The following is a 15,869-nucleotide window of genomic DNA, read 5'->3' as shown; positions in this document are numbered from 1 at the left end:
GAGGCTAAAAATCTGCAGCATCATAAGGGTTAATGTATGGTGACGTTACTGGATCCAATCACATTCTGTTGTTCAGCAGCTGGGTTAAAAAAAAATGCATTCATGAAGCAGAGTGCTAAGAAATGCCCCAATCCCTGCAACCTACATTATTCATGAGAGGGGTAGAATCAATTTAATCTACCATACTAGCCCTGTACAGCACTACAGTTTGGGCGTGGCAGATCACTTCATTAATTGTGAGATGCTCTCGTAGCATCTTGGCACCATTTCAAAAAATATAATGCAAATTAAATGTTTTGCTTTTTTATGAGAATACAATTAAGAAAGAAATGTTCTTAATGAATGCATTACCATTTACCCATTTAATATGGTATTCTGACTGTGCAGAGTATCCCTGTTATAAATACTGGGTAAAATAACTGAATGCGTGCTACAAGATCTTGAAAGAAATTCAGTATTTAAATTGTTAATACTCCAGAAACGTGCACACTTAGACAGTGGCCACTGAGGGTATGGAAGAGAGACGCTTAATATTTAATGAGCTGTCTGGGAGTGGTGGCACGGGTGGGTGGGGAGGGGGGGAAAACTGGTAGGAGAGTATGCTGATCAGCAGCAGTTGACTGTGCAGCTGTCGGCAGTGCCTGTGTGAGCGAGAGAGGGAGAGAGAGGGAGTGAGAGACAGGGAGCGAGGGAGTGAGAGGAGCAAGAAAGAATAGGAAGGGAGAGAAAAAGAAAGGGATACGGAATCATGTTGTGCTGCATTAGAAGAACTAAACAGGTACAAAATTATTGTTTTTTTTCAGTTCTTGAAGCAACATTTCTGCAGCGATCTGTCTTTTCACATGTAGAAATTGAAATATCTGAGCAATATAAATGCTTGAAATCTAGAATTTTTAAAAAATGACTGATTTAACATTTGTGACTTCGAGACAGAAGATGTTTGCATGAAAATCTAAGGGGTTGACCATTACTTAACTGAAGAATAAAATCTGAAATGGAAGACATAGATGTTTTGTATGTTATAGTGCTATGCTTTTTTAAAGATTTGATAAAATCTATTCTAGATGAATAATTTTACTTTTTAATGACTGCAATGAATTGGGAATTGGAAGATTGTTACAATTCATGCTTGGCTCTGAATTTGACTGATGAATTTTAAGAATTTTTTTTTTCTACAGCTAAAAGAGTTAAAATACCTGAATGCATCAGGTTCAGCACAGCATTTGGATTCAGCAGTGCTTCATTCGAGAATCCCTTTTCATTTGATATTCAACAAGCATAATGCATGGGATTTTAGCTAGTGCCCAGTTTAAATTACATTTTAGTTGAAACAACAATGAATTAGAGCAAATTTACCTAAAACATTCAAAGTGTTATGCACAAAGGTCAGGGCTGCTGGATTAACAAAATTTATAGTAACAGTTACTACAACAGTGAGCAAGTATGTTGATAGGGATGAATAGGCATTTTTAAAAAATGGCCAGTTTGTTAGTAAATGATCGAGTCTTGCACTGGAATTTCAGCTTGTGATAATCATATGGTTTGGCTGCAGAGGTACAGCTTTGGGAGTGGCACCTAATATATAAGGCTAGCTAATACAGAGCACTGGTCCTTGTGGTGGAGTCTTTCCTAACTCTCCTTTGTGTGCTGAATGTATTTTTTAAGATGATATAGTTTACGATTGTTAATGTAAGAAAGAATAATGCTTTAAATATGAACACAAAAAATCTTCAATAGAATAAAGAACAATGCAAAGAACAATGCCAATAATATCATTTGAAAAGATATTCAAACCTTAATATGCTTCTGATACAGGAGAAAAAAATCTACAATAATTCTGATATATCAAAATTATTTTTGCAATAATTTTTATGGATAAGATTTTTGAAAAATGCATCTGATGGGCAGGTGACCAATGCCAACTTTATAATGAGAATTTGAATGGCTGATCACAGCATGAGCAACAACCTTATATGTCTCAGTCTAGTTATTGGATTGGTGGATATAATGGCCACATATGACAACCAATTATTGTATCTTGTTTACAGTAATTGTACTGAAAGTGAAGGGGGAGATTCCTGAAAAGCTCAACTTTCTATTTCAATGACATGAATATTCTGATTCAGTCAGGTTACGGATTAGAATTGTTGTTTTCTGATCCTTTTTCAATAAAAGTATTTATTAGAATGTACAATGAAAGTTTCATTAATCAATGTAGTCTATAATGGCATAATTGAATTATACTACAATTTATTTTAAACTGATGGGTAAGATCAAATTAAATTTAGAGTCTGATGCTGTCAGTATAGTTCAAAGTATATCCATTACCTCACCCCTAAATTTGGACGATATTATCTCTGAAATCAAATTTGTTGAGAGAAATGCATTATTGTACAAATATCAAGCCTCATAAATCTTTCTTTCAAAACCTGAATTGTAAATTGCTAGAAAGCCTTCTCATAAAAACACAAATTTAGAAATGTATAATATGCATTTTTTTTTAAAAAAGCCGTAATATTATACACCAATTGATAGGTCTTTTGCGAAATAGGAGCATACACATTTGATTGTGCACTGACTCTATCTCAAGCTTTCTACACTGGTTAATTAAATGATTTGAAAAGGAAGAATTTTGCTAACCATAAGGTATTTCCATATAAAGGCTTCATCTGCAATAAAAGAGAAAGTGTGTACTGAGTGACTGGTCTTTGTTTTATGCCTGAATTAATCTGAGTATTTATTAATCATCAATAATGCACAGCAGTGCGTTCATTAGTCCCTAATTCAATTCATCCCCTATGGTTTGGCCTGGACTCAGTTCAGGTGGCTGAGTAGTCCAACCAACATTTAACTGTCCTAAGCATTGCCAAGCCATCTTTACAGGAAAGCTTTGTTCTGAACTGGAATTTCCTTTTGATTGGTGTCTCTAAAAAGAGAGAGAAAATATTAGGGCGGGGAACAATAATAGTTTAAAGTACCCAAATAAAGTGATGACTAGTGAATTTTTAAGTGTTCCTAATATCTGCAATCACCTATTAGCAACCAGGCAAGAAGGTCCAACAATCATTTAAAACATGCTTGCAAAAGGACAGCCCAAGAAGACAATAAAAGGCTGACTTCTGGGCAATCTTAGTTGTACTACAGGGTAATTGTTATTCCTGTAAGACTGAGGATGAAGGGAGTGCTCTCTGTATCTGAAGAAAGTGGGTTGCCAGCCCTCTGGAGAATTTACATCATCATTTCTGAATCATGCTGATGATGTAAACCTTTGTGCTATGTAATGAGCTTTTGCTACACAATAGACCTAACATGTTGTTTGTAGATGTTCTTGTTAGAAACTAAAATATACATGTTGCTTTCAAAAAAATAAATTCTTTTGTTAGTGTAGGCTGTATGCCATGCCAATCAAGAGCAAAAATCATCTAGTTTCCAATCATGGTGTATTATTCTGTATGATATTTTAAATTAATCAGGATGAAATGCATACAATATTTATTATTGGAATCTGTACCCAAAGGCATTCAATTGCTTGAAGTCCAGCCAGGATTGGAATCATTAGACACTTGCAAAGCTGCAAACCCAATGTTGATCTGTAAACAGTTTTCTAGGAAGCCTTGGTCCACTAACAGGCAGAAGTAACTGTGCCTCGCTATCTTTTTGCCATGTGGGTAAGGCTGACTTGAAGCAGAATGTGGGGTACAAGCTAGCAAACATCAATTGCTAAGCTGTTTCTTGCCTGGCCCATTTTTCCTGTACACAACTGACATTTAATACAATGGCAATAAGCCCCAATGCAACAAAAGAAGTTGATTTAATATCAATCTGTATCGAAGACTATAAAGTCCTATCATAGCCTCAACAATCACCAATACTGTATGTAGTTGAATGGGAGAGGCATTTCTGATATTTCATAGCACATGGATTGAGTCAGACTTTTCAACAATCTTAAAACAATTATTTCGATTTTATTTCCTCTTGGTTACTTTACCTGTATATACAATCTGTTGTTTTCTTGCCTTTAAGTAACTTAACTATAATCAGTGCTGAGTTTTGTAAGGTATTTCAGCTGCTATCTTCCAAAATTAGACATTGAAACCTAGAAGTCTTACATAAAATATACAGATAATACACACCCTATCATGCATCATTGGGTGGCCATTCTTGACAGTTGACTTTTCACTGAAAAGGTAGTCATGAAAAGGGAAAGCTACTACTGCAATCAACTCAATTTTATGTCTCTGATTTCTAATTATATTGGAAGGCACATCCCAGGCGAGGGCAGATGCCTTCCTGTGGGAGGGCAAGAAAAGTTGGTCATGTGCCTTCTGGCAGACAGCCAAGATGTACATTATTGGAGACCTGGAAGCATACCACTGTTGTAAGGTGTGTCCCCAAGGCAGTTTTAGTAAAGGGAGAATATTAGGAGAACAATGAGAGTAATAAAGCTTCATAAGATGGTGCTTATTCTTAATGGGAAAAAAACAAGATGTACTTCAAAAACAATTACATATTTATTGTCATATCTTTCTGATGTTAATGCTTTTAAATAATTTTTAAAAAACCAAAACATTAAAATTCTAAAAGTCTTTCTTTAGTAAATTTGATGTATTTATTATACTATTCAATAAATGGGTTATTTTAAACATTAAGCAATATTGTAAACTAATGAAATCCATCCTCTTACTCTTCAAAGCTGCTTGTTTCATTATTTCCTAATTTCTTTTTGAATGTTTTTTATTCATAATTCCTTGTCAAGGAAAGTTGCTTGAACTGATATTTAAATATTTGTAAAACAAGATGTGCTTTGATGATTGTATGCATGAGACTAAATTGCAGCATGGTGTATTTGGAAGAAAGCACAAAGCTGACACTTGAATCTGTTTAATGAGACTAAGCAACTCTAAGCTTGGTTAAGATTAGGGTTTACTAAATAAAAAAAACCTTGTGCCAGATCGAAGCTTTAATTGCTACTCTATACTTCCTTACATTCACAATTAAGCAAGTTTGTTCTTTATCACTAATGTAAACATTGAAACTTCTAAACTACTTTTCAGCGTCAGACTCTGTCAATGATACGTATAGCAGATGCTTTAGTTCCTGAAATATTTAATGCAAGTAAATTCTAAATTGCTCATGATGGATGCTGAATACCCCACTGTTACTGTTTCTTCGCTATTGTGCATATAACCATGTTTTTTTTCCAATATTAGTACTTTTAAAACATCACTGTTGTCCTGATGTCATGAATATACGTCATGAACACTTGGCACCTTGTGACTTCCAGTTTCAGTATCCAGAACCGTGCTATGAAAAATGCACCTTTAGTCTATCGCAGTTGAACTCTACTCAATCCAACTTCACTCTGCTTAGAACTGTCACTGTTCTTTTTTCATTTATTTGTGATGTACCTCCTGACAGTTAAAACATGGATTTTTTTTAATCTGCAAGGGGCTTCAATCCTGTTTTATACCTACACAGCAGAAAATTGGAAGGAAGCCACAATAATGAAGAATTTTGTTGTAGGTAGACGATGTATAAAGTAAGAGCAGAACACGTATTTCTAGTAAGGAGACTCTCTAGTATTCCAGGAGTAACCTTATTTCTTTCACGTGTACAAGTGCAAAAACTCCTCACTGTCATTTTGCCTGTTTGCATTCTGTTTTTTTTTAAAAGGTGGAAGTATCTTTATTTTGTAACAGATTTCCAACATATAAACAATTGACTTTTATATTTTGATTTTGGGACTATGCTTGGCTTTCTTAAAAATAGTTTTCCTCACGAACAGAACAAACCTGAATGCATTGTATTTGTCGCTTTATTCCATATTTCAAGGGTGGTGATGAAAAAGAAAATGAATGTAAAAGTTACCTTCAACACCAAGCAATGTAGTAGCTAAAAACCATGGTGACATTTGACACTCGGGTCTTGCCTTGCAGCAAGAGCAGCCTCACACAGCTAAACAGTGAATGGTAATGGCGTTGAAAATCATGGAGAAACTCATGACACATTCACACTGTATTAGCTAAAAGTAGATATGTGAAGCAGAGTTGTAATGATGTGATATAGGAATCAAAATTGTGAAAATGGAAAAATACTCAATGTTTCTTCAAGTAAATGCTATTAAAATAAACTACACAGAAGAAAAATACTCCAACCCCAATTTTAACTGGGGACTAGTTTTCAGTAAGTGAGCAGAGGCATAAGTTAAGAAGTCACCTGCAGCTCCCGACATAAAACTATTTTAACTTCCAGGCCTCACTTAAATCCCATTCTGGGTAGGAAAGGGTGGAAAATCATGTAACCTGCAAGTTGCCTTCAGGTAATTGGCTGGGGGTCATTCCACAGGGGTTCCCACGATTGAGGAGCGTGGGATCGCAACAAGGGAGACATAAGCTTTCACTTGTGGAGCCTGGTTTAAGACTCCAAGTCATCGCAAAAGACATGCTTATAAAAACATTAAAACTTTTCATCTTTTACCGCTGATCCACTTTGCCGCTGGGTTGACCTAGCGGGAAACTCACTCCACTTCCCACGTAGGCCACCTAGTAAAATTTACAGTCAGGTCCTGATTACGATATCAGGACTCAATATGCATACTAAACCTCGCTTTGGATGGATATTCTTGTTGCCTGCTCAGGAGACCAGGTGAAAATCTGAATTCATCAGGTCAGGTAAGTAGTGTGATTGAATTTAACTTGGATGGTTTCTGCCAGGTGGGTAGGGTTTAAATCACCCCTTTTGTCTTTAACCCATAATACATAACAAATTAATTGCATACTTAGTATTGAAGTAATAAGGTTAAGCATTACTTTTATTTGCCAACACTGAGGCAAAAAATAGGTTTCAAGTAACTTCCTGGATGAAGCTCTGTTTCATGCTGAATAACAAGGGGACAAAAAAACTTCCTGTTCATTTTCAAAACGGTCTGACATGAGCAAATTCAAACAACCATTAATTCAGTATAATGGAGATGTAATGGGTAAGATCATTAATGACTGTCAGTTTGTTCTATCATCAGACAGCAAGCATGAAAACTGGCCAGTCCTCAAAATAAAAACATAATTAGGATGCACTCTTTGCCAAGGCTAATGGCTTCACATTCTTCCCTATGGACGGTGTGAAGCAGGAAGACAGACCTCTGACAGACCTGGGCTTTGTCAGGATTGCAGGCCTCCCCCACATACGAGGCATCAGTGACTAGACACACATAGCATTGGGTGCTCCAGAGGAAGAGTCTGGAATCTACATGCATATGAAGGGTTTTCAGTCACTGAATGTCTGGCTGGTGTACATGACAGACCTGTGCAATGTGCAGGACTGTGCCCAGTTTCCTGGCAGCTGCTATGATGCATTCAACATGTGGCTGTCCTTAATTCCCCTTCTCTTTGACTCCGAGCACTGGGTGAGAAGCTGACTGCTTATGAACAAAGGTTATCCTCTCTGGACTTAGCTATTAAAAGCTTACAGAAACCTGGGCACAAATGTAGAGATGAGGCACAATCAATGCTATGCCTCCACTGATGCATCGCCCCATGCTGACCCATCTAAATCGCTATTGAAAGGTCAGAAGATTCCAATTTCTGAGCTGCAAGCATTAAGATTACATGACAAAGCATCTTTAGATACAATGCACTCCCCCTCCTCTTCTGCCAATGGAACTGGGACTTAAGACCTGGAAAGAGAAAATAGAGAAAGTGAATAGAAGCAAGGGGTAATTGCATATCATTTCAAAAGAGTATTTGCCCAATGAAGCACCAGGTTGTGATATAGATTGAATGAGGGGCAGAATTAAGTGATGAGAAATAGTTATAGGGCCAAGTACCCTGTGACATGCATCCCCTTGCCTCACCCTCTGCAACAGCTAATGTAATCTCTGCGGCAATATTACTTTTGAGTGATAATGTAAAATGGGCAATATGTGTAATGGCTGTCTGAATCAATATTGCCATTTTACACTAACACTCAAAGGCAAACTTACCCCCACTCTGTTCATGATGGCCATAGCAGCCTTGGCGGCTGATGAGAGTACATGAAAGGATGGAATCCCTCCTCTTATGTAGGTCTTCTCCAGGCCATTGTGTACAAGTTTGTCCTGCAAAAGGAAGGTAGTCTGTTCTTGAATGGTGTACTGGAGAGTTCTGAACATCTGTGTGCACTGGTAGAATAGTTCATATAGTACAAAGAAGCATCAGGTGTGTGCAAGAGAGGGCATTAATAATTAGAGGGGTGACAGTAGCAAACTTTGGAAGTGGCAGCAGCTGCAGGCATCACTGGAAGGTGTTGCAATGAGTTGTTGAGAAAGTGAAGTGGGGTAGGTCAAGATTTTCATTGATGTTGCAGTAAATTGATACAGAACTCTGCTGACAATGACAACAAGATTATGAATGTGAGTCTTAATTTAGCAGTCTTCATCAGATCATTGAACTTTTTCTGCAAGGCTTCCAAGTCCAAGGGGTTAAGGGACAGGCATTGGCGATGTAGCGGGGCACCCTTCTCTCATTTTCTGGAAATAAAACGTTCTTCTCTCTTATTTCCTCCACTGAAGCCAACGGGGCATTGATGGAAAATCTGAGCACTCTCCCAGTAGACAATTTCTGTCTTCTAGTACACAGAAACCAGTTCTAGCTCAGCTCCACAATGAGCACTGGAGATCCCCTTTAAGAGATGCCAGGAGGAATAGACATCAGGTCTGCCCAAAATCCCTCCCCACAATGGGCAAGTTGTCCAATCACCAATGCAATTTGTGCTGGTAGCTCGCCCATCAAATTTAAATAAGGTACAGACCTGAAAAAGGGGTCATGCCTCATGCTGACATCATTGGGCAAGCATTGAGAGCGAGTTGAAAGCTCCCTCCAATGTTTTATAAAAATAGTTTAAAATCTGTAATTTATTTTGTAGTTTTTATTCCATGGAACTTTACTTGTGATTGAATCCATTGCAATTGTCATATTATCATCACATTATGATAGAATAAGCCATTTCATCTGAATTACACAAAAAATACAATTTCTTTGTTTGGAGACAGCCTTTTACAATAAGGCAGCCACATATACCATACCTATTGAAATTAGATGATTGGAAGGCAATATTTGTTCCCATACATGCAACTGTAAGATCATAGGCAATAATGCAGGTTGGACTGACTTCTATCTGAACAGACATGGACTTGCCCAATTTAGATAACCTTTTACAAATCTATGGTTGTGTGCTTTCCTACTCTACTTTTCTCTGAGTGCTATTTTGATAGCAGGGTCACCTCTGAATCACAATGTTGTGGGTTTAAATCCCAATCCTGGAATTTGAGCAAATAATCCAGACTCACTCTTCAGGCTGGATTTTATGGGCCTCCTGAGGCGGGGTCAGAGGTGGGACGGCCCATAGAAATGCCACGGGAGGAGAGGGATGGAGGGCCCATCACCTTCCCATTGCCAAGTGATTTTGTCAGGGGTGGGATAGGCTGTCGATGGCCTTCCCACCTAGAGGCCAATTGAGGCCTTTAAGTGGCCTATTAACAGCCACTTGAAGGCCTCTTCCACCTGCCACTGGAATTTAACCAGTGGCTGGGGTGTCTCCACCATGCGTGGAGGTTGCCCTGTAATATGAGGCGCCCTCCCTGCTGGCTTTGGAGGGGTCTCTCCTCCATGAGAAATCCATAGCCCAGGGAGGACCACCATCTCTTTGGAATCCCCCTCCCCCTGCAGTACACACCTAACCTGCCATCCCCCTCACCAGGGCCGTCCGGACTGGCCCCGCGACCCTGCTTCTCTCACCTGAGGTCTGGGTCTCCAGCGGTGGGCCTGGGTCCAAGGCATTTGCAGTACTGACAGTGGCCACAGCTCCCAGTGGCGCTGCCGATACTGCTGAGCTGCCAGCCCTGTGATTGGCCGGCAGCTCTTGGAGGCGGGATCCACGTCTTTAAAGGGATGGGGTTCCTGCTGCCAGCCACTTAAGTCCCGGAACAACACAAAATCACGCCGGGGAGGGCTCAGAAAGGCCAAGGCAGTGTTCCCCCCGCCTTTTCGGCAGCCACCAGGAGCCCCGTCGACGCCACAAAACCCAGCCCTTCAGTTCAGTACTGATGTGGCATTTTACAGATGAGGTCGTAAACCAAGATCCTATCCGCTTGGTGAAGAGTAGGGAGTTTTCCTAGTATCCTGGCGAAAATTCATCCCTCAAGTAATATTATTAAAATACAGATAGGCTGGTCATTCATTTCGTACACTGTGGGACTGTCCTGAGTACAAATTAGCTTTCACACATTTCCCTATGCAACAACATATGACTAAAGTTGAAAAGTACTTCATTGGCTGTGAAGTGCTTTGGGATGTCCTGAGGATATGACAGGCACTATATAAATCCTTCTTTCTTATTGCTGTGACAAAACTCTTCCCTGCTGTATGTGCACTGCTGCTCTGGCAATTTCCAAGGAAGCAATTTTCACTTCCTTTTGCAGAGCTGTTACTTACCTTGTAAAATATTAAAAATGCAAATTAAACAAATCACAAACATCTATAATCCAAATTTAAGAAGATAGCATCTGGGAGTTAAGCTATATAGTTTCAGGGAGATTTGTCAGACCACCTGGGGGTTTTTACCAACTTGCAAGCACATAGTATGATTTGGTGACAATATTAAAGATATGGCAGCAACACCACTGTGTTAAAATGATGCACCAGGATATGGCAGCTATTCGCAGTTTGGATTTTAAACAAATGAAGTATACAATGGACTTTCTGTTTACTAAATGAACAAAGCTAAACAATTTATCTAAATAACAAGACAGGACAGGGATGTTCCAGAAGAATTTTTCAGTGAAACAGGAGGGAGGAGACTATTGGGGTCTCCTAGATGGTTCAGATTGAAGGGCTTTACTTCATTTTGTGGTATCTTCTAGAGACTTGGAGGGCAATTTTTGACTTCCACCTGAAACAGGCATAATGTGAGCAGCACAGTCTTGCCACCTGCCCGAAACCAGCTTCTGGAAGCCCGAACCCAAAAGTACTACTTTCAACTGTCCAGCCATCTTTTAAGTCAGCATAGCATTGCTGCTGGCTCAGAGCAGGGTAAGTTGAGGCGGGGCCTGTTTCCACTCGAGAGCAGTGCAAGAGTTGAGTTGTCATAGCGACTCCAGCAGTTCCAGGGAGACGGTGCAATCAGATAACAAGCATGTGATCAGCTAACGAATAGATAGAAAGCATTTAAGTTCCATAGAAAACAAAATGTCCATTTAAAAAGTAATATTAATTTGCAATGAGACAAAGGCATAATATGCGAACATTTACAGGATTAGAAAGAGTACTGTGGTCCATCTATCTGGTCACAAAGAACATACCTTCGGGTCAGTCATGATGTTACCATGGTGACATCAAGATGATAGGAATGCATTCATGAGTAGATGTAGCCTGATATTTAAAGCTATGTGGTCAGCAATGTAAAGAATCTGCTTGCAAGTAACTTGAGCAAAATCATACCCTTTACAAATAAAAATGTGCTTTTAGCAACAGGTGGGAGGAGCTTCATTAGATTATGATGTCATCACAGGATGATGTCATTACATCAGTCTTTCATCAGCTGCCTTTGTGCGCTGAACCCACCTTGAAGTAGTTCACAATTAGAGTGTATTCTGTGATCCGCAGTCTGGATATGAAAACATTAGGCCATCCATGAGGTGCTGTGGGCCATCAGCAGCAGCAGAATTGTATTCCAGAACAATCTGTAAGCTGATGGCCCGGTATACCCCTCACTCTACCATTACCATCAAACCAGGGGACCAATCCTGGCTCAATGAGCAGCACCAGGGGTAACTGAAAATGATGTACCAAGCTTGTGAGGCTACACAACAATAAAAACTTATATTTATAGAGCGCAATTAATGTAATAAAATGTCCCAAGGTGCTTCACAGGAGTGTCATAAGGTAAAAGATTTGTCACTGAACCACAAAAGCAATACTGGGGTAAATGAGGAGGTAGGTTTTAAGGTGCATCTTAAAGGACAAAAAAGAGATAGAGAAGCAAAGAGGTTCAGGGAGGGAATTCCAGAGCTTAGGGCCTAGGCAGCTGAATGTATGGCCATGAATGGTGAAGTGATTAAAATTGGGCATGTTCAAGGGGCAGGAATTAGTAGAGTGCAGATATCTTGAACGGTTGTATGCCTGGAGGAGATTACAGAGATAGGGAGGATCGAGGCCATGGAGGGATTTGAAAACAAGGATGAGAGTTTTAAAATAGAGGCATTGCTGAACCGGGAGCCAATGTAGGTCAGTGAGCACAGTGGGACTTGGTGTGAGTAAGGACACGAGCAGCAGAGTTTTGGATGACCTCAAGTTTATGGAGGATAGAATGCAGGAGTCCAGCCAGGAGTGCATTGGAACAGACAGGTCTAGAAGTAACAAAGACGTGGATGAGGGTTTCAGCATAGATGAGCTAAGGCGGGGACAAAGTCAGACTATGTTACTGAGGTAGAAATAGGTCTTAGTGATGGTGTGGCTATGAGGTCAGAAGTTCATCCCGGGGTCAAACCCGCGTGGCGGCTCATTATAATATGCTGGGCAAAGTGCAGAGGTCACCACTTCCACCCCCCCCCCCCCCCCACTAAAAATGCAGTGTTGAACCAGTTTCCACCCCCCCACCCCACCCCCACTACACTAAAAATGCTTTCATCCCCCCCTTCGTCACCTTGGTGGTGCCAGCTTTCTTTAGATGGGAAAGTGAAGGCGCTTGAGTGCCGCCCGTCACATCGAAGATCCAGAACCGAAGGTAAGATCGTGGGGAATTGGATTTAAATGTATGCACAGCATTTATTTAAATATTTAAAGTTGGGACCAGTTGCCGAGTGGCAGACGGGGCCACCCTGGAGCCTCGCCGCTGGCGGAAAGATCGGGCCCAGCAATCCTGGAGTCAGGCTCCATGGTGGGCCGTTGCCACTGTGATCTTCCGGCACCCCCGCCTGACGTTGGAGGCTGAACAAAATTCAGCCTACATGTGTAAACAACACAGGAAGTAGAAGCAGCATATTTATAGACAGAACTAAGCGATCCCAAAACCAATGTATCAGATCAAAGCTCTGCAGTCCCGTTGCATCCAGTTGTGAATGGTGATGGACAATGGTGGTAGTGGGAGGCAGTCACATCCCTTAGATGTGGTCAATAGAAGCAGGAGGGTGTGACTGTGACTCAGGCAAGTATGGTAATCTAGGATATAGTGATGGAGGAACCTCAGCCCTTGTCTTTGTCCAATGGGTTCAAGGTATAAAGGAATGTGGTAGTTGTAGGGATTAGTACAGTCAGGGGAATAGATAATGTTCTCTGCAGCTGAAACCAAAAGTTTGAAAGGTTACGCTGCCAGCCTGCTGCCAGGGCTCGGGACATCTCCTCACAGCTGGAGAAGAACTTGGAGTGGGAAGGGGAGGATCCAATTGTTGTTGTCTATGTAGGAGCCAACGCCATAGGTAAAACTAAGAACGAAGTTCTGCTGAGGACTTGGGTTCTAAATTAATAAACAGAACCTCAAGGGTAATAATCTCTGGGTTAATGGGGAGCTGGTGGCGTAGTGGTAATATAGCTGGACTAGTAATGCAGAGATCTGGCGACAAGGGCTCAAATCGCACCACAGCAGCTGGTGGAATTTAAATTCAATTAGTCAATAAATTCAACTAATTAATAAAAATAAATCTCAAATTGAAAGCTAGTCTCAATAATGGTGCCATTGATTGTCATTAAAAAAAACCATCTGGTTCACAAATGCCCTTTAGGGAAGGAAATCTACCACCCTTACCTGGCCTGGCCTACATGTGACTCTAGACTCATAGCAACGTGGTTGACTCTTAACTGCCCTCGGAAATGGCCTAGCAAGCCACTCAGTTCAAGGGCAATTAGGGATGGGCAACAAATGCTGGCCTACCAGTGATGCCCACATTCCATGAAAGAATTTTAAAAACTACCTGTGCCAAGCACATATTGACATAGGGTCAAGCAGATTAGGGAATTAAACATGTGTCTTAAACAGTGGTGTGGGAAAAAGGTTTTTTGATTCACTGGCACCAGTACTGGGGAAAACGAGAGCCGTTCCGTTGGGATGGGCTCCACTTAAACCGGGTCAGAATCAGCACCTCAGCCAATTCTATAACTAGGACTGTGGATAGGACTTGAAACTAAAAGGGGACAGGAGGGTCAGGTGAAGGGAAATTTAGAAATCTAAAGAAAAAAGTTGAATCAATAGCACACGGTAGCGATTTGGGTAAAAAAAAGCAGAGTTGGATGGGAAGAGACTGAGAGTTTAAAGGAAATAGTGCATCAGCAAGTAAAGTCCATGCAAAGTATAGTGGTAAACAAATAAAATGACGGGCTCTTTATCTGAATGCATGAAGCAAGATAGATGAGCTAACTGCACAAATAGAGATAAACAGGTTTGATATAATCATCATTATAGAGATATGGTTGCAAGGCGACCAAGATTGGGGAATAAGTATTCCAGGGTACACAACATTTTGAAAAGAAAGGCAGAATGGAAAAGGAAGAGGAGTAACCCTGATAATAAAGGATGATCTAAGGAATAAAAAAGGGAAAAAGAAATTTGGGGAGGGCAGACAGGAAAGTGGAGTTGAGACAACAACCAGATCGGCCATGATCTTATCGAGTGGCAGAGCAGGCTCAAGGGGCCGAATGGCCTACTTCTGCTCCTAAGTCCTATGAGTGTCCTATGAGGATGATAGTAAGAAAGAATCTTGGCTGCAAAGATTGGAGGTAGAATCAGTATGAGTGAAGATTAGGAATCACAAAGGTCAGAAAATATTGGTAGGACTGGCTTATGGGCTACTGAACTGTATTTATACCATTGGACAGAGCATTTAGTAAGAAATAATTGGAACATGTAACAAAGGCAATGTAATAATTGCGGGAGACTTAAATTTTCATATAGACTGGACAAATCAAAGTGACAAAGATAATGTAGAAGATGAATTTGTAGTATGTTTTCAAGACAGCTTTCTATACCAATACATTGTACAGGCAGAGACAGGATGAATTATCATGGGACATGAGGAAATAACAGTAACATTGAACAAATATTCTGTGTCTGTCTTCACAGTAAAAGACAAAAATTACAGAGCAGAAATAGAAGGTAACTAAGGGACTAATAAGACTGAGGAAATTAAAGTAATTAATACCAACAGGAAAAAAGTATTAGAGAAACTTAATGGACTAAAAGCCGACAAGTCCTTAGGGCCTGGTGGCCTATGTCCTAGGCTTCTAAAAGAGGGAGCTGCAGAAATAGTGGATGCACTGGTTATGATTTTCCAAAATTCCCTAATTCTAGAATGGTTCTAGCACATTGGAAGTTAGCAAATGTAACACTGCTATTCAAGAAAAGAGGAAGAGAGAAAACAGCCTGACATCAGTTGTTGGGAAAATGCTGGAATCAATTATTAAGGAAATCTTAGCGATGCACTTATAAAATCATAGTATGATCAGACAGAGTTAAAATGGTTTTACAAAAGGGAAATTGTGTTCGACAAATTAATTAGAGTTTTATTGAGGATGTATCTAGTAGGGTAGATAAAGGGGATCCAGTATATGTTGTATACTTGGATTTCCAAAAGGCATTTGATAAGGTGCCACACGAAAGGTTAATACACAAGGTCATGGAGTTGGGGGTATTATATTAGCTTGGATGGAGAATTGGTTCATGGACAGGAAGCAGAGAGTGGGGATAAACAGGGCATTTTCAAGCTGGCAGGCTGTAACTAGTGGAATGCTGCAAGGGTCAGTGCTGGGGCTTCACAAAGAGTCTGAGAGTAATGTATCCAAGTTTTCTGGCAATACAAAGCTGGGTGGGAATGTAGGGCTGCAAGCAGGACACAAAGAGGTGGCAAT

At 40.2% G+C, this 15,869-nt stretch overlaps 1 protein-coding gene across 1 annotated transcript in view; it reads left to right on the top strand.

Annotated features, from left to right (window-relative positions):
- The first annotated feature begins 721 nt into the window (after positions 1-721).
- The window catches only part of gap43 (growth associated protein 43), a 261,369-nt gene continuing 246,221 nt past the window's right edge, over positions 722-15,869 (top strand). Inside the window, exon 1 of the mRNA XM_068039888.1 lies at positions 722-778. Coding sequence (XP_067895989.1) covers positions 749-778 — 30 coding nt within the window. The 5' untranslated portion in view covers positions 722-748. The remainder of the gene's footprint in view (positions 779-15,869) is intronic.

The sequence above is a fragment of the Heterodontus francisci genome, chromosome 10, assembly GCF_036365525.1.
Source record: "Heterodontus francisci isolate sHetFra1 chromosome 10, sHetFra1.hap1, whole genome shotgun sequence".
Lineage (NCBI taxonomy): Eukaryota > Metazoa > Chordata > Chondrichthyes > Heterodontiformes > Heterodontidae > Heterodontus > Heterodontus francisci.
Note: the sequence above shows the minus strand (reverse complement) of the source record. Positions and strands in the feature narration are given on the sequence as shown.